The following is a 26140-nucleotide window of genomic DNA, read 5'->3' on the forward strand; positions in this document are numbered from 1 at the left end:
CCTGGGTTAGATCAAGCACTCAGAAAAATCATGATGAAGGAAGGAAGGAGAGAGGGAGAAAAAAGGAGAAAGGACTCTAAATAAAAGAAGAGTACTGCCACAGTTGCAGAAAAAAAGATGACAAAATAATTACGGAACAATGGTCTAGCTACATCAAATTACAGGTTTCCCCCAGAAGGTAGCATTTTTCCCTATTTAAAAATATAATAATAGAGATGGAAACATCAGTCCCTTTTTCAACTCCCTGAGGCCAGGTCTTCAGGTGGTGGCTGTAAGAATGGCCCAGAGGTAACTGGTAAGGAAGGAGGGTGGGGGAGGGGTGGCTATGCCATCTGAAGGTCACTGAAGGCATCATCTGGCTATGTCAGGCAAGTGGCTTCCCTGGCCCCAAGAATGACAGTGGTGTCATTTTAAAAACAACAGCATTCTTGGTGGCACAACTGACCCAATGGGCAGCTTTTTTCCCTTGCTCTTAACACAGTGCAGGTGTTCGCCTGTGCTTAACACACACTCCAAGTGGTATCCTCAGACTCCATGAAGAAATACCTGCTGGAAACCTGGCTTCAAACACGTCAACAAGGACCCAATCAGCCCAGAGTTTGGAGCTGGGTTGAGAACAGCAAGATCTATGCCAAAACTGCCGCTGACCAACTGGTTCCTAATCCTTCCTAATGCCTTGTCCAGAAAGAGTCATCACCACCTAAAGTCCCAGGAGGGGCAGGGCTGAGATTAACCCAGGGTTTCTCCAAGTGCATTTCAGAATCACCCAAAGTCTTACTTACAATGCAGATTCCTGACCCCATTCAAGACAGACTGAACCAGAGTCTCTGGGGCAGAGACCAAGAAATCTGCAATTTTAACAAGCACCCCATAAATTCTACTAAAATACACACTGCAATAGAGCCACTGAGTTAGCCATTGTACTTGCTGTTTCAAAAAATGCCTTTATCAGAACCAAGTTCCAAATACTTCTGTAAACACTTTGCATTCACACCTGCCTTCCCTTTCCATCTTCGTGAACATAAAGGAAAGAGTCGAAGCGTTTCCTGGCCCACTCAGCCATGCAGGACTTCGGTTGAAGGCAGATGCGTAGGCTCTACCTTCTCTTATCTCCCCAAAGCAAAATTAACCACAGACAAGCAAAAAGTTACCACCAAAGACCAAGCACAAGGTTAAAAACAAGCTATTGCTTATTCAGCATGAAAATCATCCCACCACGGAACCCACAGCCACACTTGTGAACTGCTAACAATAACGTAATATGTGCATACAACTCTACCTTCAGAATCAGAGAGGTGGAGCCAAAATTCAACTTAGAAAGACACCACGGGCCAGTTTTAAATCAAGTAGTAGTTCAGATTCACCTCTGGGACAAAGGTTTCTGACCTTGAATTAAAAAAAATAAGTCAGAGAACCAGAGTCTTTTCCTTTCCAAATAGTGGCATAAGTCTATCTCAAAAAAGCATGAGATCACAAGGAAGAAAAGTGGCCTGTGCCTCGAAGAGACTGCTGCACTTGAGTCTCAAACACACAAGGGTATCGCCTCCCTGTGTTATTTCCAGTCCTGCTGATTAGCTCTCTGATCCTCACACCACCATGCTTTCAAGCCCTTGGAATTTGATTCAGTTGCCCCCATTGACACACCAGGACTTGACTCTCCAAATTCTAAACACTAATTGGACAGCGACCAAGAGGCACATGGGAAGCTCTCAGAAGTAATGGCCTCGAAGCAGAGGAAAAGACCCAAGAGCTGGCTGGGGCACAGGGGAGAAGTAAATTTCTTCAAACTCTTTATCTACTTTCTGTTACCTGTCTCCGCAAGGGGATGCGCTTGGTCAGCTTGTGCACAGCCGGCTGGCTGCTGAAGTCTGGCTTCTTGGTCGTGGTCTTCATTCGGCACAGGATGACCGTCACCACCATACAGGCAATTAAGAAGACCCCTATGCAGTAAATGGCTATCTCCAGGTAGTCTGGGGAAGCTGTAATCTCCTTTTCTCTTACGGGAGCTAGATTGCAGATCACAAGGAGGAACAGATAAGCAGGCCACAGAGTTAGGAAACTGGATTGATGCATCCTGGCATAACTAAAGGAATCAAAGGGAGACAACCGTTCCCAAGGATGGGCTTCCTGGGAACTCAATGCTGCAGAATGGCATGGTCCACGGCCCTGCCACACACCTCTCCTGAGAACAGGTGAATAACCAAAGGCTCCTCACTTTAGCACCAGGGCCTGGGCGGTCACTATCTCTGGCCTCAGTGGGCCTCTGCAACCCAGTGATAGATCAGCTCAGGCTATCAGGCCACATTCTGTTAGACATTTGGGCAGAATAGGACAGTCAACTGTACACACAACAAAAAAACTGTCTTCCATGATGGTCTCTAAAAATTCTAAAATATGAACGATGGCCACTTTTGTTTCTGGAGGGACAGTGACAATGCCTCAGTCTTATCTGAGGAGGCTCTTGCAAAGGAAGATGTGATACGGTGATTCCCCAGATGAAGACAGTTCCATTCGATAGGAAATAAATATTCATCTAGTAGGCTGTTGTGAAAAAGTTTCAAATTCCTTAATAAAGTCCAGCATATTATTCAACTAAACAAATTCATTTAATAGAAAAACTGAATTGCTGATAATATAGAATCATTATGTCCACACTACAAAAAGTTCGCAATATTCCTTAATCAATAGCCATGTCAATTTTTGTGTATCTGGTTACAGTGATGTTACAAATTTCCTCTTAAAGAAAATATAGAAATGGTATTGAATGTGAGTATACATATAATTACTTAATTTAGCACATTCTTATATCAACTCCCAATAATGTCTGCTCCCCCCTTAGTCCTCAATGGTCAATTTACAAGCAGTGTATTTCCAAGTAGTATTTTTCTCAAACTGCATCCTTAGTTAACGTGCTATTCCTTCAGGCAAACTGGTTAAGAAGTGCCAATTAGGCACCTGCAGAATGCAGTACTGTAAGTAAAAGCAAGCTCAACATAAGAGGCATCTCATTGTTTCAAAGCAAATATTCACAGAGCAGATTCACAACAAAAGGAAAAATGGATGCAATGCTATTATTTAAAGCTTATACATTTTAATCAGAAAAATACTTGCAAGATAGTCAAAACTCTCAGCAGCACAGCACACAATGAAATGATCAATTTATTTTTACTAGATATAAAATAAGCATGCAGGTAGGCACCATACTCTAAAAATAAGGCATTAATAACTGGAGTGGAACATCGTGAGCTAGCAAACCATTGTCTATGCAGTTTCACAAAGGAAATGACCAAGAGGCAGATACGGCACAGTAGGGAGTGATTATCAGGAAAGTTCGGGATAGAGATGTCAGTTAAAGATTCAGAGAGTAGCAATATTTAGGCAATAGGGCTTCACGGATGTTGATTTCTCTGCAGGGCAGAAATAACATCAAGCCCAAGATGGCAGGAGCATGCTTTGCAGTAAAAGCAAACTGAGTCCCTCCTATTGCACCATGCAGCAAGCCACCGATTCCCAGGCAGGTAACACACTGCTTCTGTACGTCCTACGTTCAGAGGTGCTTCTCCCCAGGCACCTCGACATTCATTCATCTATTTACATCTCGTTGAAAACAGAAAGTGGAACAAAAGTCATAAAAGTACATATGGGATTTTAGCAAAATGGCATTTGAAATGAAAAAAAATTACTTTGAATTTTCCAAAGTAATTTCAACTTCTTCCTTAAGAGAAGTGGGGATGGGCAAATTTATATATTGACTCAATGCCTCACTAAAAATATAAGATCCCTTTGGGTTTTTAGGGTGAAATTTCACTTGATCATAAATGCAGGTGTGGGATCTCATTGTAAGTGAATTTCCAAGGCAACTTTCTTATCCCTGGGGGATAATTTCAAACATTTTTTAAAAATCTTTATGCAAGGATAAAAGGGGCCATTTCTGAGAACAGAAGCTGTGTTAATTTTATAGCAATCAACCAAGAAAAGGAAAAAAACCATGGAGAGAAAGAGCAGTATATACCTGGCAGAACTGTCAACCATGCAGAGTGAAAGGAGATCCCAATAGAATTACCCGCCAAGCACGTATATTCCCCAGCATCCTCAAAAGTTACATTCCGAATATAGAGAACCTCAATCTCTTTGTCCGTGGTATTAACACCGGCGGCCTAGAAAACAAGGGAAGCAAGAGAGAAGGCTAGACAACAAGGAATGATTGTGGAGGGGGCCATGGAACCACGAGGCGTCACACCAGGCGCTCCAGCAGGGGCTGGCCACCAGAAGATTCCGATTGCAACCCATCCACAAAGCCCACAACCGAGACATCGAGCGACACTGAGCAGCTCACCTCCACAGGCCCGTCACCACACCGGCTTCACCACCTAGACATGCATGCAATCAAACACATGGAAAAATCAACCCACAGGGATCCAGTCTTTTGGCCTTTGCTTTGGATTTAAGGGGTGGTTTTCCAAAAGGATAGCACCCAAGAAGCTACGTTGGGTTCTGGTTCTGTTGGCTGCAGAGTCCCACCTTGAGCCAAGGACGGTACTGCCTAAATTGTTGTGTTGTAAAGAAAACCTTGCAGATAAGCCCAAGTGGATCCCCGGCATCTCCTTCCAGCTCTGTGGGAACCAAGTGGGATGGAAGGTCATGTTGGTTACCAGGCTCTGGTTATTTTTACCCCTGCATAACCATCTTGGCTTACATTGCATTGAAAGAAAATGGAAGAAAGTATGATCTTGGTAGCGAAGAAACTGAGCTTTTTTTCCTTCTTCAATATAAACATTTGAATGTGAGTCAGGATAAACTAAGAAAGTCAACTTGCTGCCTTCAATAGCATCTGGCAGTACATTCATTCAGTAAGATGGACAACCCTCAAACTTGGGATGGCAAGGCCAAGGACAGTATCTCCTAACTCTTAGTTCTACAACCAAGGAAATGACACTTTGTTGGACAAATGCTATCATGCCAACATTTCTCTAAAAATTTGGGGCAGAAGGAGGTATGAATTCCGTTGATATACAAATGCCACCAATTCACTAGGCATGCAGGTGTGTGTCTAAAATGGTGTTTAAGGGCAGTAATGATGGGAAATGTGCAGCCCAAACAAGATAAACCAGAAGGAACAACTTAAAAACTGGGTGGGGGTGGAGGGGAATCTTTAGAAGAAATTAGAGGAATCACTTTGAACATTGTGGGCATTTTTCCATGGCTGCTGGCATCCTACCAGCTGCATCACCAAAGAAAGATGATTATGAATATACCAAGGCCACAGAGTCATCCTATAAGCTGCCTGCAGTCTCCCAAAGCACCAAGTCTTTCAGCTTCTATATCCAGCCTTCGTTTAAAAAAACAAAAAAAACAAAAACGTTGTTACCTTGCTGTTTTGGCAGGACAGTGAGCCAGGCAGACTGGTTGGCCTGCCCTATATAATTGGAGACCTTACATATATACTCCCCAGCATCCGCCTCAGTCACATTGAACAGAGCCAGCACTTCTGCATTGGAACTATTTATCCCCGAGTGCTGGAACAGACACAGGAGAACAATGTAACAGCCAACCGGGAAGGACTTTGCACTGTCTAGGGTCCCACCACCAACACACCACAAAAAAACAACCTCCATCACATCTAAACAGCAGCATTAAAGGGCTGTGGGTTTAGAAAGAACAAAATAAGTCAACTGGTGCACAGTAGAAGTGACCCGGTGCTCTTGAGAGGGTGGAAGTGTGTGATCAATATCTAGCCGAATGGGTTAGCAGTACCCCAGGATGGTCACCTTTGTCCAGCTTTTTTGATCCTTGGTATTCTCAGCTGGAGAGAACACCTCGCTGGTTAAGAGTTCTTGGTTCAGCTGCCTGTGGTTCTACAGGAAGGCTGCTGTTATTAAGGACGTTCTCTACCAGCAACTAAATAGGGCAGGCATGGTAGTCAGCGAGTGGGCTAAGAAGTGCACAGACTTAGCTGCCACTTGCTATCACCATCCTGAAGAGCAAGACAAATCTAAAAAATAAAGAGGCTGATGCTATTAAAACAGGGACTTGCAAGAAACCAAATAAGAAATATAAGAAGAAAGTTTCCGGTTCAACACTTCACTAACACAGAAGCATTTTCTAAAGTTTATTGTCTAAACTGCGTGTGAGTGAATCTCAAAGATTAAGGAATTTCTCTTAAAAGGAAAATTTAAACTGTTTCTAAAAAGTGGCTACTAAAATTCGACCCTAACGTCATAGTAAGAGAAAACAGCAGCAGCGTAACAGTCAACACTGGCACAATGCCTGGAGCTTACACAGCTCCTTCCATCTACTCCATCCCATTTATTCTGCCCAACCGCCCCGTAGGGGAGATATCATCCTGGTTCCCACTTTTACAGATGTGCAGCTATGCCTGAACGTCTCCTCTAAGATCTCAGAGCTGATAAACAGCTGAACTATTCTGACTCTAACTTTAGGGGTCCTTCCACTACCTCAAAGCTCCCTTCTGAAATTTTATTAGCAAGCCTAATGATCTACTAATTCTCCAAACACACTCTGTACTGACCAGTCAAATGGGAGAATCACCTTCTCTCAAATTCAACAGGAAATCAAAGCACCTGTGGCCAGACCCATCAGGGAGACCCCGGTTGTGGGTACCTTCAGATTCAGACAGTCCTCACCTTCAGAACTTTGAGGTAGGGCAGCCCGTCGGGCCCGTATTTACTGCCGTTCTTTTCCACATGTTTGATCCACTGGATGTGGGGCTGGGCATCGCTGTAAACTTTGCAGACAAACTCCACATCGCCTCCCACCACGGTGGAGGCATTTGCTGGCAGTCCAGCTTGGAGGATGGGCCGGTGTGGTGATCGCTCTGATGGAGAGAGGGGAGAAAGGGGGAGCGGGGATGCGAGGAGGAGAAAGGAATAAATAAGTTGTGTTGTCCAGAAGGCTGTTCATGAACTCAAGCCAAAAAGGCCTCAAGTCTGCTGGCTGACTCCTTTGAAATAACACCGAGGCCCAATGCATAACAAAAACAACTTCAAAGAGACTGCTGGAGTGCGACCCTTGTAAAAAGAATACTTATTTAGAAAACTGGGAAAAGAACTTATTATATCTCAAGTTATTGGTTGCCCATGGCCACCTAATGAACAAAGGAAGAGATTTTATTTTGACAATCTCAAAGACAAATGTCAGGGGAATGGGTGCTCCTTCAATTATTCCATTTGGGATCATATCGGAAACTCACCTTGCCCATAGCTTAACATCACAGGTAAGTGACAAGACTAACTTTAAGGTCACCCTGAATACCAAAATCCTCCTACACACAGTGCCTCCCAATACACTTCTAAGATGCTCTAAGAAGACTTCCATCTCTTGTTTTAAAAAGAAAATAAACTAAAAGCTAAAGCCCAAAGTTATGAATAGATCAAATGAACAACTAGTTTCATCTCTTTAGCATGGATTTACTCCATTCATTCATTGTTCCATTCATCCATTCATTTCCTTGATAAATATTGTGTTACTGTGTGCCACATGGGAGATGCACAAGTAGACATTCCTTAGCTTATTCAGATGTGGCACTGAAAGAAACAAAGTGCCACTGCTTCGCAAACCCTAGTCATGGTGTAGACTGTCTTAGGGAGGCCCCATAGAGGGTATGCTTGCAATTACTTCCCGCTCTCACTTGTCTTGCCTTTCTCTCTCGGGAAAAAGTTCTCAACAAAGGACACCCCCTCTTGTCTCCTCCCTGGAAAGGTTCCTCTCTAGTTCAGAGGCAGTCTCTGCAGAAATCTTTAGAGGCAACTATGTCAAAGTGTGTGGAATCTACACACAAGGGTCCTCAAGAATCAAGTAACAGACCAGCCTACTGTGTGATTTTGTCCACAAAGGCACTATAAAAACAAACGGACCAGAACCTTCCTACATGGCAGCTCAGTCGAAAGCCACCCATATCCAGACACCTGTCCATTCAGTTATCGCCCCATCCCCACATGTACCAGCCATCCTCCCCGTCTCCCTCTGCAGACTGTGGAGACCACTGCCTTTAACCTCCAGCTTAAAAAGTTGCCAAGGGAAATAACAAGATCCCAACCAGCCCAACACACCAAGGATGTCTCCACACTGCACCTGCGTAGCCCGTGCACTGGGCTGGAAACAGCAAACCAGAAGGATAGATACCTACGTCCTTCCATATTTGGGCCTTGCAGATTAAAATGTCATTATGTGGAATTTGTTGGTCAAGAGCCAGACCATGTGCAAATTGATTTTACTGCATAAGCCTGTTGCTGGTCTTTAAAAACATTTTTAAAAAAACAAAGAAAAAGTGCTAGTGGTTACTCTTAGCACATTTCATTCCAGAATCTCCCATCACTTCACAGACACCTAGATTTACATAGCAAAAAGATGTGGATTTCAGAGCCCCCAAAGAAGTCATTCATTTGTCCCAATATCATCTACATAGGCTGAGCAAAAAACCCAGAAGTCGAGACTGCTACTTTTTGTGGGCAGAAAATCTCAAAGCTGGGATCCCTTCAAACATCACCAGAAATCCTCACTCTTTGGCTGATACATCATCCCAGCGAGGGGCCGCAGCAAGCCTCCTGGGCAGGCCTGGCAGCCAGCTGGATGCTACAGGGACCCGCTTGCAGCTGGCAGGGATGGAGATCTGGTTTAACCCCAGCTGGCCCCATCCACATGAGAAGAACAGAGTTAAGTCCACACACTCTCCTCACCAGGCCTCCTCTCAAGAGATCGAGCGTGAGGGGAGCTGTCCTCTGGGCTGGATACTGCCAGCCAAGCACACAAAATACGCCCCTTTGTACTGATCAAATATTGAAGTGGTTTACTCCTGCCCATAGAAAAGTGAATTTTAGGTATCAATTCATTCTCTGGCTCAGTTTTCCAGTTTTACGCTCAAGCGTTTGTGTGTTCAAAGATAAATATTTAGAGTGGACCTAAATATTTATTCTTAGAAACAAAGGTACTATAAAATCTTAAATGTCATAAGCCAGATCAACGGAATTTCAAACCAAGTCCTCTTTCTTAAACATACTTGTTTCTATAAATCGTTTCACAAGCAAACATTGTGCATGTAATACCAAATAACGATGCCCCGTGAACAATGAGTGCTTTCATACAGCCCCACATCTCTGGCCTGCGCCAGCCTTCAGCAGAGAATTTAGTCACTGGGGCAACACTGGCAAGACCCGCTGCGGAGCTGCAGTCCTGTTTCACTTGTGGTCAACGTGCTGCTGAGCTCCAGTTATTAAGTTATTCCACGGCTATCCGGACTATTTTCACACACAGGCACAAAAATCTTTGCAACGGTTTAATGTTATTGCATTTGCAAATTAAGGCATTCCAAACGTTACCCGCTTGCACTCTTGAATTCATCCTTTCAAATTTTCTCACCTTATACAAAAAAACCTCTTAACCTCCCCGACTCCCCCTCGGCCCTCTCTCACTTTGGGTACAAAAACTGCAGGCGAGATCGCTCTGTAATCGAAACCTTACACCGTCTTCCAAAACTTATTACAGCTGCCTTCAGTATAAAATGAAACCTTAGAGAATGTTATTTAAAATGTTTTTAAAAAGTCAGTAGGCCTCATGTTTCGTTTCTCCACATCAGGCTTTGATTTCCTTTGCAACCTTATTCTCTGCCCTTAAACAAGTTGGAGAACGAGGCCCGAAACATCTTGGAAGAGGTCCCGGGATGCCAGCATCTGCAGAGCATGGCGCTCCCCGTCACACCCTTCAGCCATCACTCTGCCCTTAGTGTCCGTCAGACCCTTAAGAACAGTGATCAGTAGGTAAGGGGGACGACAGCACTTGGACTCCTCTTGTAACTTCTGAAAAATTGGGGTGAAAGCAGGGCGCAGACAGCAGCCGGGGGAGCAGGCTGGGTGGCACTCCTGCAGAGACAGGCAGAGCGGGTGACCGGGCCCAGGGTCCACTTGGGAAGCACTGCAGGAAGATGGTGGGCACAGTGATGACCAAGACCCTCCAATGGCTAATGTGCTCTCCCCGGAACCCCTCCAGGACCTGGGCAAACCAAACCCCTCGGTTTGCAACGTTTTGGGCAGCAAGCTAATATAAACTGAATTGGTCAATGAATTATCTCTGGATGAGAGAATAAAACCCGAGCTTGGCCCATCTCTTGTTCTTCTAGGTGACAACAAAACTCACATCTTCTCCACCAGGGAAGATTTACAGTTTTAGGCCACGTTCTCTTACAGCATGATTAACTTGCAGATATTATACAAAACAGATTTTCCTCTTTATAGAGGGAGTAAAACAAATACACAGAAAACAGAACAACTGACAAGCAGTTCACCTCTGTGTCTTTACTGCAATTTTTTAAAATATATATTCTCAATGCAGCAGGTTGCAGATATACAGTACACAGACCTGAAACAGGATGAGAACCTTTAAAACAGCAATTCTAAGGTCCCTGTGTGAATTCCAAATTAAGACAGAGTGGAAAGGAGTCCAAAGGGTGCGGCAGCTGCCGACGGGACAGTTGGCTGCACTGCTGGAATGAGCTTCCACCAAATAAATGCGTAGTAAACACAGGCTGAAGTGCTCTAAAAAAGACATTCTCTCCCCCATGTTTTCTCTGTCTCTCTCTCCCTCCCTTTTGTCAAGTGCTCCACATGAGTCCACTTTACTAAAGCAGAAGGCCCGGCTGCTAGGACTCTAAATATCAGGACTGACTCCCCCCAAACCCTGGCCTGAAGCTGGGAGCCACAAGCACGAAGGCAGGGGGAAAACAGCCTGCTCCATTCCAAAGGGTAATTATTGAGAACCAGAGAGAGAGAGAGAGAGAAAATACCTGAGCGACAAAGAATAAATCTCTGTTAATTGACCATTGAAACCTTATAACATGCCAGTCCTCCTCTGGACATAATAATATGTTTGCTCATAAGAGATCTACAACTTTTGCTCCGACACAGCAAAAGCTATAAAAAAAGGTCCACCAAGCAGAGAGGCCTCATGTCGACAGGCTCAGTAAATACGCATCTCGGGATCAGAAGGAGAACCAGGTTCTTAAATTACACCTATAAATTAATCAAGCCCAGAGTAGCTGGTTTCCCAGCACCCACTGGTTTTCTAAGTATTTCTCCCCAAAAGTTAAGCAGTGCCTGCCGCAAAGAACCATTTCAAAACCGCTCTCTGGCAGCAAAACACCAAGAGACTCGAATCACGCTGAGTGCCCGGGAGTGATCTGGACGCAGCCAGTCCCCTGCTCCCGGACGCACATTCACGTCAGGAGCCGAGAAAACCCTGCCTGCCTGTCTTTAAATTAAAATCAAAATTTAATTACCCTTCCTCTAAGATGGAGTTTCTTAGCAACTCCAAGGGGCTGAATAGGGAAAGAACATTCTGCGATTGGGAAGACAAGGGAAAACAACCGAGAAGTCTTGTTTCTAAAGCCCAGCCTAGCTTTTTTCCAAAGAGGAGGCGGTGGTTGCTTTTGTTGCATAAAAACGCCCTAAACCAGTTAGCATGGGGCATGGTTATTAGGGGAGGCCGATCAAAGCCTTTCTGAAGTCTGAGGAGCCCAACAACCTGCTAAAGACCTCACGCTAATTACCATTAGTGGAATGAGTTCATTGCCTTGTCAGGACTCCGCCTAATGCACTCAAACCAGACAGGTTCAATCCAGTTGGCTTCTGAGTTGAGTTTTCCCGAAGCTTGCTCCAGCCTCTGGAGACTGGCACAAAAGGAAGTCAGAACTAAAAATGACCAGTGGGAAAAGGTAAGGTTAGGATATAGGTTGAGAAGAAGCAGTATCCTTTCAGAAAGAATCAAGGTACCCATGGCCACTATTTTGGCCTGACATCTTCTAGAACAGACTAGTGGGGCCTGGGATGCTGGGCACCTGGAATTATTTTTCTTTAAAAAAAAAAGGAAAAATGCGTTTTTGTAGGAAGTGACTGGTTTGCTGCTCTTTCTCTGTCCTAGGCTTAGCTGAGCCTCATTTTCCTCCTGCCTGGACATCCGACTCTGGAAAGTCTTACAGAATGGGGCTGGGGATCCAGCTTCCTCCAAAACATACATGTTTCTCAACAGAGAGCGCAAAGTCTGCAGAGCAAGCTTCTTTGGGGCAGGCCTAAGTGTCATCCCTCCAGCTCTGGGGTTCCTCAGTGACTTACGGAGGCTGCACCATGTGAAATGCTAGAAGCAAAACACCACTAATTCCTTTGTGCCTGCTCGATGAGCTGGAGAAGCCGAGTAAGTGCTGGCTGAGGCCAGCGGCCTGGGAAGACCAGAGCAGGTGGAGGCAAAGTGCCTTCCCTAATTAATGTCAGAGACGGTATTATTTGGCTGGGGGATGAGTGGCTTCTACCAGCTGGGTGTCAATTTAGGTCTTCTTGGGCAAATTACAGCAGCAGGCCTGTGTGTTATTTACACCCCAAATGTTTACAATACCCTGAGCTCTCTCTGTGCCTTCAAAAAGTTAAACCAGAACTATGACCCCTTGGGGATCACAAAGTTAGGTCAAATTTAGGTTCAAAAACGCCTTTCCTTTCGTGAAAAGAAGACACAGCTTTGGGATGATGCAAAGTTCTGCGAATGGATAGTGGTGATGGTTGCACAACAATGTGGATGTACTTGATGCCACTGAATTGTATGCTCAAAAATGGTTACAATGGTACATTTTATGTTATATGTATATTACAACAATTAAAAAAAGGCGACAGACAATATCACAGAGTGAACAAGATATAGGGTCACAGAAAACCCGCCTTTTCCGTTAGTTAAGTATATTCATCTTGTCCAGTTTACAAAAGGAGAGCTTTTCTCTCTCCTGACACACAGACTCTGCACAAGGTCCCTCCCTGTATTGTGCATGGTTTTCACACTGATGTAAAACTCAGACGTCAGTCTGCTCAGGCTCCCTCCTGAGGAGCTGGGGTAAACACAGCTGAGCAGTCACGCTGGGGAGCTACGCCACAGAGCCCCAGCACCCTGCCACTTGCCACAGGGGGTGCAACATCTTTCAGGAATGCCAGATTATCAGCTGGTGTCTGCATAGCTGGGTTCCCTTCATGAGAAGAGTATGCTAGAAACGCAAAAAAAAAAAAAAAGAAATAGTCCAGGAATTAAACATAGCCTCTTATTACAAAGGCTGAACTCTGAATTAGAATACCTTCTTCCAAATGACTTGCAAAGAGGCTAAAAGGGAGCTTATTCGGGAGTCCCCAAAGACAGCGGCACTCCAAATGAGGTTCTCTTGGCTGAAAATGTTTTGCTGGAATCTACCAAAAAGGATCCACTTAGGCCACCTCTAGAAATTTGTCCTAGAAAAGTAATTCATCCAGGTGCCCAACAAACAGGAGTCTACAAAACTTGTCACTGTAGCCTTTTCTGTAACTGGAAAACAAAAGACGTACACAACCTAAATATCCACCGACGGGGGAACGATTAAATAAATTATACCATGGCCGTGACAGAATAGCACATGGGCCACTAATAAGAATGAATGAGAGCAATATGTATAGACACGGAAAGATGTCCACAGTAATAATGTTGACAGGTTTCATCAACTTTCACCATTAAAAAGCCTTACTTCTAGAGGAAGTCTAGAAAAATCTATCACACTAATCTCTCAGATGCCTTATTTTGCTCCTGGGGTGGCTGGAGCAGAAGCCAAAGCTTTCAGCCCATCTGAGCAAACAAGAAATGCCTCCCTTTGGTAACGAACCACATGAGAAGTCGAACTATAAATCCTCATTTGTTTTCTTAGCGGCAAACTCAGACACTGAAAATAAAAGTGATTCAGATTCTCCTTGCTATTCGCATCATCTAAAGAGAAGCTTCAGAATAGTCACCCGGCTCACAAAAGGCACCAATTCGACTTCCACTTCTCTTCTCCCTGTCCAAGCCGGACGGGATGACTTGAGCGTGTGGCCCAGCCCACTCCCTACTGAACATTCAGTGGTGGTTTCACACACAGAATAGTTTTCTTTTACACAAAATGTAAAATTTAAAGGACTACATCTGTCACTTTTCAGTCCCAATCAAGAGTGTATACTGAACCAAACAAAACGAAGACTTCCTTTTTCAAATAGAGCACAACTTCTGAAAGATCCTTCTGGAATCCTATCTAACGCCTGTCTCGCAAAAGATCACTTTCATCACGACATGGTGGGGAGTACATCTGGGGCACGATCTGACCTGCTGATTTGTACACTTATTCGGGATGGACAGAATTGCTACAGGCCTTGTTTGAGAGAATCCCATAAGGGGAGGCTCTGAGTGAGAGAAAGGAAAAGTAGAAGTTCTATCAAGATCCAGGAATCTCCATCCCTATTTACCATCATCTCACTGTGACAGTCTGGGGTCTTTTGTGCTGTGACATGAGAACCCCAAGAGGGCAAAGCCCGTGTGTCATTCAACCGATTGTCATGTCTCCTCCAGGCCAAGAACAGGCTGCTCCACAGACGGAGGATTCATCACTACCATACAATAAATAGAGGTCATCCCTGCCGGAGGGCTCTGCTCTGTATCCTCCCTCCAGACCAAGGCAATGACGCTTTCACCTCCTCACCTCTCTCTTCTCAGAAAGAAACAGAAAATTTCCCACAGCAACACCAATACCCCACCCTCAGCCATCTCCTCCCCACCCACCAACCAGCATTTGACCCACTATGGTGAAAGACGTGACAGTAACTCCAAAAGCCACTTTTCTAACTCAAATCTGTCCTCTAAGTTGGGAGCACATCCCTGCTACAACACTAGATCATTTCTGCCCTACCTTCTCCTCAACTGTGAAAATAACCAAACACAAAGACGATGAATACAGCAGTGGGGTGTGCTAAGGGAGGGGTAATCCATAAAAGCCAGCTGGTGGATGCATCATAAAAAGGCAAAAACATGATCCCATTTCTATGCTCACATCTTAACGAGAGTTGGCATAACACTTCCCAATCTGGGTCTTTCGATTTACAAAGGTGTTCATTAATTGATGTTCTATGAATAAGTGAGTTTAGAGAGAAACTCTGAAGATTGCCTGCTTCAGAATTTGCAATATGTTAAGAACCACAAAACCCCAAATATAAGTAAATCATTAAACTGTTTTTCTATTATTTCAAGTCAGCACATGCTGATAGAAATCTCACTAAGTTCTAGCCCGTTACTGGGCACTGTAACTGCCATGAGTGAATCCGTATCTTCATGCCAAGCTTACTTGCCCATTCTTAGAGAACAGCAGCTTTCTCTCTGCCCTGTGCCCCCACCCAAATTATCTCCAGGTATGGTGAAGAGACCTCCTCTTACAAAACGCTGTAAGACATTAACCAGTCTGTAACACTTCTACATCCTCTTTGCCCACACCATAGACTTGATGCCGAAGATTAGATAAGAGATCAAATATTAGCCCTCTCCCCAGCCACCTCAGCCAGGCCCCCTGCCAGAATCTAAAGCAATCAATAAGGCTTCCTTCCTCAACTATGGGGCAGAGGGCAATTGATAGCTTGTAGAGAACATGGCAAAAATGCTGATATTGCAAAGATCTAACGTGCCCCATCCATGCTGGCGTGTGCCTGCTCCAACCCCCGAGTTGGCACCCACAGACACCAATGCCTGGAAGGAGTAACTTCTTGCTGGTATCAGTCCTGCAGGAGAGCACTTATTCGCTGGTCAGTACACATGGGGTGATGCAGTCACTCGCTGACCAGCTTTTGCCCCCTGGGATCCCTCTTGTGAAACAGGTATGAAAAGCCATTCTGTAGCAACCAAAATCTCATTAAACAGTAGCTACCAAAGGAAGTTTTGAAATCTCTGTCCCGAGGAAAGGAAAAGATTGACCACTCTGTTAACCAGGGCTGAGCTGAATGTGCCTGTCTCAGACTAAAGATACGAGAGGAGGGGTGAGACCACCAAATAAGAGCAACGAACAATCTCATGGTACTATTATTTAAAAGCAATGCCCTCCTGCCTCATCCTCCCAAAGGCGCTACAAGGAAAATGTGTCATCACCCCTATTTTAGAGACGAGTGAAGTGAGGCTCAGAGGTCCCATGACTTCCAAGGTCACAGAGCTAGCAAAGGATAGAAACATAATTTGAACTGCCCTCCCATGTAATTCCCACCAGAACCTCCATGGGTGCCACCCGGCAAGGAGTGGAGACCCTAGAGGGTTGATGGGGTACCAGGGCTGGAACCACAAAATCAGCAAAAGGACTTTGCTTCCTACTCAATTCTGTTCCAGTTCCATGACTCTATGTGAGCTAGACAAGCCCACTTACAAAGGCACTCGCTGTGACTGATTACCTGGCCTGGCACCTTGATTCATTTTCAGTTGAGGGGCTTTCTGCCTCCCCTCTGGCTAGATTTCACAACTCTAGAGCTAGCATGAAGAACCAGTATCAGGATAACACCAAGTCTTAAACTTAGAGCAAGAAATGGAAAAGATTTCGTTGGCAGCAAAATCATGACCATGGAAAATCAAATGAGACTGGCCAGGAAGTCTCTAGGTCAAGATCGTTCAAATTCGGGATGCAAAGGGGCTCTGTGGAGCTGAGGCCTGGTGAGGACCAGGGAAGTGCACAAGCGCTGCAACTCAGAACCCGAGAGTCAGGTGTTCAATGTGTGAAAATCTCCGGATACGTGCTGTCGCGTAGTTTAAATGCTACCGACCACACAGCCACCCCTCATCCCGCAGAGAATCAAAAGCTTTGTCTAGAAGCCATGACGTAATGGAAACGAAGACAGAGAAAGGTCTTCCATAAGGTGCAAGTGAGCAGGAATGATCCTAATTTTGACAGCTTCAGTAATAAACCAACCGGTTAATTAATTAACGAGGCCACCCCTTTCTTCATTTACTTAAATGCTACTCTGTTGCAAACCCAAAGAGTCCAAAATTCACACTGGAGAAGTGTGGTGTGAGGGACTCTAACTTGCCTCAGTCCCTTCCTTCTGCTCAGGGATCACACTGGAGCCTTTGTCTTCTTCTCAGGACAGAGGCTGCCCCAAGCAGTAAACAATTTATGCAATTTCTCCTTCTCCCACTGGGGATGAGCTGCCAAAAGCTCATTGCCAGGTGTCAACCCCACAGTCAGGCTATCAGTCAGTGCTTGGAATAAAAGACTTCATTCCACCTCAATACACACCTGAGGGGGAGTTCACACTGTGACGGATTCCTTCGTGCTTTCAGGCTGCGTCCTATCATGTCCAGAGCCGAGTTACAGCAGATTTATGTCAAGGGCTAGACCACAGCACCATTCTAGTCTACGCCGAGCAAGTTGAGGCTGGTGAGGAAGCCTGAGTGATCTCCACCCAGCCAGAAGAGATTCTTGGCCCTGAGCGGCTCCCAACCATGCACTGACACTGTCTGCCACGTACAGCTCTTGTCCCCAGGGAGGAGAAATTTCTGTAAAGTTAGATTGATAGATGCGAAGGCATGGCCAGCCTCAGCAAATCCAGAGGCATTGTTTCCACCTCCACTGCCCTCTGCCCCTCAAACTATCCAATGCCAGGTGAAAAGCTCAAAAGTTATCTGATGGTCTCTGGGAATGCAGAACTGGACATCCACAAGGAGAAAAAGAAAGGATCTAGATGAGTAAAAAGGAGCAACTGATCTTTTGAATACTTCTGTCTCTCCCCCTCCCTTTTTTGTTTCTTACAACAAAGAGCTAGACACGGAGTGGGGGTAACAGCAGCCCTTTCTAGAGTCTTGCTGCAGCAGTCACTGCTGGTCCACACCATAGTAAAACAGGGATGTCAGTCTGTGGTGCACAGAGCATTACTCTAGGATTCGAGCGGATCCAGATGGAGGTCCCAGCTCCGAAGTTCCTCCAAGTCCTTAGAAAATCACTAAGCCCACGGAATCTGAATTTCCTCAACAGTAAGATTGGACGAGAGGGGCGGGGGAGGCCAACCGGATGAACTTGGAGCCCTCAAACTCCACGCTCCTCTTCTGTAAGTCAAGCAACCAGATCAGTCTGGGACAGACTTGATGACAGCATCAACCAAAGGTGGAAACCTCAGCAGGACATGTGAATGTCAGACATTGGCCAGTTCTGTTGGTCCCAACAGGGCATTCAGTTTGTTTAATGAAACTTCTGATTGAGTCTAATCAAAGCTATGAAAGATACCTTCTAATTCTCAAAAGAATCAGGTTTGGAAGGGAGGAAACCAGCATTTGTTGCTGGCCACCTAGGTGCCATCAGTGTTTCCATCTGTTAACCCAACTAATTCCTCATAACTGCTACGGAGGGTTCAGTTGTGGCTCCCCCAAACGAGTAAGTCCACATCCCAACCCCTGGAACCTTGGAATGTGACTCTATTTGGAAACAAGGTCTTTGTAATTAAGTTAAAGATCTCAAGATGAGATCAGCCTGGATTTAGGGTGGGCCCTAAATCCATGACAGGTGTCCTTCTCAGAGAGAGGCAGAGGGAGATTGGAGACATACACAGAGAGGAAGGCCATGGAAAGACAGAGCCAGAGACTGGAGTGATGCATCTACCAGCCAAGGACTGCAGACGGCCACCAGAAGCTGGGAGAGAGGCATGAAACGGATTCTGAGTCTCCAGAAGGAACCAACCATGCCAACATCCTGACGTCACACTTGTGGCTTCTAGAACTGACAGAGAATAAACTTCTGTTGTTTGAAGCCATCCAGTTTGTGGTGATTTGGTACAGCAGTCCCTAGGAAACTGACAGAACCATCACAGGAACAAGGTAAGTATCATCATTCAATTTTACTGATGAGGAAAGAGAGGCTCAGAAAAGCTAAATTATTTGTCCCAATTCTCTCAGTGCCCAGGGTGTGGGCTGACAGACCTGCCACTCTGTCCACCATACCAGGCGGCCTTTAACATTAATGAGTCACAGCTCCCTCATTTCCTGAGACAAGGAGAGTGAAACCAAGTTAAATGACTTATCCCAGGCTGCGGCTTCTTGGTGGCAGGGTCTCTGTCAGAAGGCAGCGGCGCTTCTGCCTCATTCACTGATCAACTACAGAAAGACTTACCACCTCCCAGAGCCAACTATTTTAGGGGAACCCGTTTTATTGTCGCCACAATTACCCAAATGTTGAGCTTCACACTAATTTTCCCTCGCAAGTAAATGGCTGAAAAGTAATGGTGTCAATTTTAATGAGGATCAAGCAAGCTCCTCAAAGGGCTCGCATAAATGAAAGCATTTCCCTCGCACACAACAATGGCTTGCTGTTTAATTCCAGAACACGAGAATGTCACTTAAATTACATGGCTTTTACACTAAAGTGCTTATGGGAATGGCTTTCCGAGGAAGAATTTCAATAAAAAGATCTCACCCAGTTTGATGCTTCATAATATCTGCACTACAAACCTTTGTATCATAGCAACAAAAATAAGACCTCAGAGAATGTGAACAGGAACAGCACTTCACTTTAGCTGGGAAAGAGTCTCCGATTTTCTGTGAAACAGAGATGTCGCGGAGAAGCTGTTATCATGCAGCAATCTATGAAACCTGGACCTGAGGGCCACCAGAAATTCGTTGTTCAAGCCTGAATCCCTTTTGTCTCCGCTTGCTGAGATGTTCAGAATGACTGCCTGCCAACACTGTAAGTCTGCATGAGACTCTTTAGCTGACTCAATTCTTATTTTATTGGTGCTTCTCAAAGCAATTACTAGGGTTTTGAGCAAAGATGAGAGTATTTCACACCTCCATCTTTCCTGAAAATGTCTTATACTCCACTGACTTTTGGCTTCTATTTATAAAGTAGGTTCAAGGCTTGGAAAATTATTGGGGTTGAGCTTTAATGGATATTCCCAACCAGCATTGTGTCATTATTGGCCCACGTTTAGCTGGGCGATCTCCCAAATTTGTGACATAATCAGGCCTTTCTCTGCATTACTCCATACACTCCACGCTCCCTCTACATTACACCAGTGAATCATACGCTCTTTTCAACAAGACTGATTGCCAGGGGATTAACATTAGACAGCACAATTCCATTATTCAGCAGCCCAATTCAAATCCAACCCTAAACTCTAAGAGAGATTTCAGGGCTTCACAGAGATGAGCTGCCAGAAAGCTCAAAGGGGCGGTGGGGTGAGGGGCTTTCGAATGTTTTACATAACAACTCAACCTAAACCCAGCCATAAGCAAGAGCCCACAGCTGAAGTGGCCGCGATATGACTCCTGATTCCTGGAATGGCCCCAACCAACCTTAACGAACGATTTGTGGACCTGTGCAAAGCCAAAACCCCCAAAGACTGCTGGAGCACAATCATTTTATTCCCACAATAAATTATTTATTTTCGAAATTAGGTATTTAGAACGTGTAGCCCGAAATCTCTTTCCTTAAATAGAAACACTTTCATGTCAAATTCAGGATATGTGAGGCCCAAAGTGAATTCAAGTCATGTGTTCTTTGATCCACGGATTTATGGTACATCAATGCCAAAATAAATGTTAACCATTTTCTTCTCATATTTGAGTGTTACTTCTCTTTGTGCTTGTTTTGTAAAATATCTGTGCATAGTAATTCCCACTGAGAAACATTCCATAAATATCTCTGTGAGAAAAGTGGGCTCTAAAACTCAGTCTTTTATAAATATCCATAGAATCCACCTTATGCAAAAACCTATCAAATTTCACAGTAAGGCTTCTGAACAACAAAAATAAAATGTTACAAATACTTCTTTCACTGAATACTTACATACAAATGGAAATAACAACTACATCACGCTTTCTAAGGCAGAATTTCTTATGGATTCAATTTAATTTAACTTGATACAAACTCAAAATGGTTTTATGTTTAATTTTCAGTTAACCCAAGACTTCAATTAACCAAATCTACGCAATTTGGTTAATCAAGCTTTTGGAAAGTTTTTAAATGGCTCTTTGGGCAATTCAAATATCTACGGGGTCTCCCTCTTCAAAGAGTTTATATTTTATTGAAGAAGAAGAAATGTCCACATGTGAAATAATACTCGGGACACATGCATAAGAAATGAAGGAGGAAAGCCGTTGTTGATAGATGCACAGTGAGTGGGCATGAGTTTGTGGAGTTCCAAAGGGTCACATCAAGGCAAAATGAATTGAGGTGAGCTTTGAGTTGAGATTTTAGCAGAAGTCAGCAATCTGCAGGTGGAGATGGGCAAACTGATTAGGTAACCCCAGCAAGGACTCAAGGACAGGTGACCATACTGAGAGTCAGGGTAGATGACAAGATAGAGAAAAGATGGCTTCTACAAAGGAAAGATCTTAGCCCATCATCCCTACAACAGACATGTCCTAAGTGTAGCTCCACATGTTATCAATCCTCCAGCAAGACAGAGAAACACTCTTTCTTCATCAGTTCCGACAAAGCCCATCTAACAGACCAACCTGGGAAGAAATCTGAGTTTCCAGGACAAGAGGCTTTGTGGTCTTAAGATATTTAATTAAAATAGCCTCCTTATCTGAGTACTTGATTAAAAGGTATCCATAAGCCCATTAACACAGTTCCCTTTATACAGAAGAAATAGCTTCCAGCAACAGACAGTGAGCTTGTAGCATCTAATGACTTTCTTCTAACAGAAGTAAAGGGCTCCTTGACGTTACCCTTCCCCAGCCCGCTCTAAGCTCAGTCGTCATCATGCCCTTTCCTTCCCTCTTCAGCCAGCCTTATGCAGTTGCCCTTCCTTAGATAATACTGCCTCTCTTTTAACAACCAAGTTCTCCAACAGCATATGTGTGTCCTTTCCCTGCACACACTAACATTCTTCAGAGTAATCTCAGCTTCCAGATTGTCTGCACATTTCATACCATTTTACACAAGATGACGCTTGGGAACGAAAAGGATCACGCAAAACACATAAAACACGGCTAATCAGGAAGCAGAACATTGTCAAATGACAGAAGAATTCTTCTTGAATGACAGCTTGTATTTAGAAAAAATGAAAACGAACCAACTCTCCTCAAACCATGGGGAGAAACAAGTCCCACTTTCCCGATTTCAAATGAGTCAAACTACAGCAGGCCGGCGCACGGCTGCCGCCCAGGGAGACACAAACTCACCAACAACATCGAGGTGGTACGTGTGATTGATGGACCCGTACTCATTCTCCACCACACAGGTGTAATTGCCTTTGTCGGATGGGACCACGCTTTCCATAATAAGGCTCCAGTGCTGGTTTCGTACCTGAAAAGATCAGAGTTAAAGGCAGTTATTTAACAAACTTAGCACCGAATACCGGGTACTGTGCTTCCTTGATTTAAAAAGAAGTTGGGGAGGCAAGGAAGGTAGAGAAGAGACATCTGAACTCTAAATTTTCCTCAGAATTAGTACTCAGAATGGTGACAAATGAAATCAATAATTATCATCACGGTGACCATCTAGCAAGAGGCTAGTGACATGTTCAGATACACAAGAGTATGTGGCGTGAGTCTGTCATTGTCACGGGTTTGAGGCTTCCTCCAGGAGCAGCCAAGTGGCTGGGGAATCCCTGACATGAGCCTGCACAGTATCAGTGACCCAGGGTAGGTGAGCGGCCAGGTCGCTCATCCACTGGGAACCCTCAGCCCCTAGAGCACCGAGGAACCATCTAGAGCCAACAGCCAACTGAATGCCAGGCACTGCTCTGAGCACCCCGCTTTCTGCCTGAGCTAACTTAATTCTCCCGAGGAGCCCACAACGTAGGTGCTGTTCTTGCTCCTGGAGCCTCTGGTTTGAAACCCTCTCATTTCTTTCCCCACGGCCCTCAGATGCTGTCTGGAAGTCTCAACAAGTTTCAGCGGGGACTGTAGGTCTGCCCCTCCCACTCAGGTGGTGGCTGAATAGATGCTACATGTTGCTGAGAGATATACTCAGAATTCCAAATATGGGAGCAATGAATCCTTAGGAAACTTAAGTTGTATATCCATCTATTTAAAAACTCCTTGAGACTTGCCAAAGATAAGCAACACATGTGGAAATAAGTTATTGTGATTCCTCCTCACATTTCTGTCCCCATACAGACAGACTAGATTCTAATGGACACACGTTGCTGTGAAAATATTTTAACAGGCTCAAATTTTCAAGCAAGCATGATTTTTCCTTACTACAACCCAAACGCAGATTTCATCTTTTGGGTTCAAGGCTTTAATATTTCTCTCTGAATCCAAATCATTCTTTAAAGGTATTTTGGACAAGGCACTCCAGAGAAATGGAAAGAAAAAACAAAAAGCCAGGGCCTGCTAATCTTAACTATCGTTTCAGGAATTTTAACTGACCCTCTGAATGATGCCCTGAGCGCTCCAAGTGTTTTCTGCCTTAATCACATAAAAACTGATAATACCAGCAGAGCCTTCACAAGCACTTGAGTGATTCAAGGAACTGAACTAGAGAATAAAGAACATGAGCTCGTAAATGTTCCATTATAAAACAGGAGGGCAGAGCAGCTGTCCACTTTGAAGAGCAGAGCCAGCAGAGGTAAGAGATTATAAGACCATGCTACAGCACAACGTAGCTATAGGCGTTCTTATGGGCGTTTTCATGTCAGGCAATCAGTTCTACTCAAGCCATTACTGTAGAGTGGAGTTATTGATGCCGAGTTCAAAAGCAAGAGCACTGCTCATCACTGACAGTCTTATGAAGGAGCACGGGGGTGAAGGCAGGACTCAGAATTCAAGCACTGAGTTAAGACTGAGTTTGGGCAGTCACTTTGCTTCAACTCCTGCCTGTCACCGACTCCCCCGCACAACCTTGGAGGTTGTCTCAGAGTCTAACATCACGGAGCAGATGATAGGAAATTCATTCTCACGGTCACAGGTGAAATGTCTGGCAGAAAAATAAATCTGAAGGCTTCAGATCTACAATGGAGAGTCTGTACTCTATGTTGGAGAGACTTGCTTTCTGCTCTTGGATGAGGCATAGGCTTCTAGGAGAACTCAAACCAGAGCATAGGTCTCCTCTTAGGAGGGATAAGCACCTGCTATGAAGAATGTATATAAAAGGTGTGTTGTGAAGGGGAAGATGTGGATGCTAAATTTTCCAGGGCAATGAGAATTCTCTAAATCCTTACCCCCTGGGCGCTACCCTGGAGCTGTATGCTCGGAGCATGGGAGACGCAGGTCCTAGCTCCTTGATTTAACTCGAGGCAGATGGGCCCACAATGAGACCCACCTTCTCCCCAAGGTCTCAGCGGTGTCAGGAATGGGACTCTCCTGACCTCTGAGGAACCAGTCACGCGGAGGGTAACTCAGGGATGAAGCCACAGGCCCTAATGTCACCAAGCCACGTAATCCAGCATTTAGCCCTGCTGTAAATATTCAGTTCTTTGAGACCCCGCTCAAATGTCATGCCCATAAGCCCTTAATCACAGCTAGTGCCTGTCTCTGGACCCCATCCAAACTGTCAATGTCTTTCTTGTGCCTGGATCCAGATTTGGCACACGGCATATTCCAAATGGAGCTAAACCTAACCGCACAGGGAGGGCATCATCTGCCTCTGCCCAAGACATTAAATCTTGGCATATGCAGCTCGGCATACCACTGCTGTTTTTAACCCTAGGGCATATGGTCAGCTCCAGGCTCCTGTTGGGGCTATGGCATTCCACGAAGATCCCCCTTTCAAGGGCATGTGCTCCCTGAATATTTATTTCCTGGAGATGCACCACAAATATCAATAAGTTAATATTTATAAAACGCTTTCACAACGAGAAACACATTTACCAAACAAGGTGTTTCTGCCCTTCTACAGACCTTGGTACTCAATCAATACTGCCCCATGCAGTGCTGTTAATATTTATTTTTTTACACCACTGCTCCAGTATTTGGTTCCTGGACATACCACCAATCCCAAACTTTATGAGCTGTGGCATTTTCCAAATGGATGCCCTTAGAAGCCACCAACAGTGGGACTTTTTGACACTTTGGTAGGGGACATCCCACCATTAATTAGTGGTTGCTTAACGACAAGCTAAGAAACTACAAACAGTAGCTCCAGGAAGATGGGGAACACAGGAACAGAGATTTTCGTGTTTTTTTTTTTTTTTAACATTCCGTTTCCACACCAAGATTCGGTGTAAACCTAAAGAAATTATCCTTCCAACAAAAATGTATGATGTCCTCTTCAACATGTTTTTCTAAATTCCTCAGCTTTTTCGTGCTGTAAGTTTTCTGCCAGTTGGGTCAAATGCACATAAACCATCTTTGCTTTCCCAGAAGAAGGAACGTAAATACCCAATAAACAGATGAAAAGAGGCTTAACCTCATTAAGGATCAGGGAAATGCAAATTAAAACAATAATGAGACACTGTTATTCACCAGCTGATTAACAAAAATTAGAAAGATCAATGTCACTGAGTATTTGGTGAGGGTGTAGGAAAATAGAGACAAACTGAGAACAGGAACATAAATTGAGAAAAACCTTTTAGGAAAATAATTTGGTAGTACCTATTAAAATTAGCAACACGTTTTTTTTCCTTTTAATCAATTAATTCCACTTCTAGATATCTAGCCTACAAAGAAAACAGAAGGACTACTTCAAGGCACATAACAAGATCATTGCTTCAAGCACTGTTGGTGACAGCAAAAAACTGGAATCCATGAAAAAGAGAGTCATGAATAACGTGTAGTTCATCCTATATGAATAGAGTATTTCAACAGAATAGCATCCAGTCATTAAAGAGAATGAGGTGTTCTGACATTCAGGCCTAAGATACCATTAATAGTTATTGAGAAATGAAAAAAGCAGGTTGAATACAAATAGGCATACTCGTGATTCCATTTTGTAAAAAATACACACACACATGCACAACCCTATAGGTGCACATAGGCCTGAATCTATAAGCATGACTGTATCAGCTCAAATCAGAAAGAAAACAGACCACACGGTTAGCAATATACTTCATATAATTAAGGGGTGGGGTTATGAATGTTGTTTACTCTTTTCTCATTTTCACTTTTGAAATTTAAACAGAAATCACACACACACACACAACACAAAAGTAAAACCAAACAGCTCCCTGTGACTCCCTTTTGGAGCAGCTGCCCTGTGGCAGAACCCTGGCCTCTGTAACGCTGGCAGACCAGACACAAAAGCCAGGGAGAAGAGAAATCCTGCACCAGCCGACACATGCACAATTCCTTCTTTTCATTCCTGCCCACGGCCAAATCTTTGTGGAATTCATTATTATTTTTCATCTGCCAAGGCACAGAATGAGAGAGCATGAGGCTTCAAAACTATGTTCACTAAAGACTTTTAAAAATAACATTT

The 26140-nt window shown here is 44.4% G+C and overlaps 1 protein-coding gene across 12 annotated transcripts in view; it reads right to left on the reverse strand.

Annotated features, from left to right (window-relative positions):
- FGFR2 (fibroblast growth factor receptor 2) overlaps nucleotides 1-26140 on the reverse strand; it is a 103029-nt gene that overhangs the window by 32183 nt on the left and 44706 nt on the right. For 5 of the 12 annotated variants that reach the window (XM_046654967.1, XM_046654961.1, XM_046654970.1 and 2 more), the window contains 4 exons: nucleotides 21961-22084; nucleotides 6645-6835; nucleotides 5369-5516; nucleotides 1804-2006 (listed from right to left, as the gene is read on the reverse strand). In XM_046654967.1, the coding sequence (XP_046510923.1) occupies nucleotides 1804-2006; nucleotides 5369-5516; nucleotides 6645-6835; nucleotides 21961-22084 (666 nt within the window). Of the gene's footprint in view, nucleotides 1-1803; nucleotides 2007-4012; nucleotides 4158-5368; nucleotides 5517-6644; nucleotides 6836-21960; nucleotides 22085-26140 lie in introns of all 12 variants that reach the window. The other 7 variants (XM_046654963.1, XM_046654971.1, XM_046654969.1 and 4 more) reach the window with 4 other exon arrangements.

Source organism: Equus quagga, chromosome 2 (assembly GCF_021613505.1).
Source record: "Equus quagga isolate Etosha38 chromosome 2, UCLA_HA_Equagga_1.0, whole genome shotgun sequence".
In the NCBI taxonomy this organism is placed as follows: domain Eukaryota; kingdom Metazoa; phylum Chordata; class Mammalia; order Perissodactyla; family Equidae; genus Equus; species Equus quagga.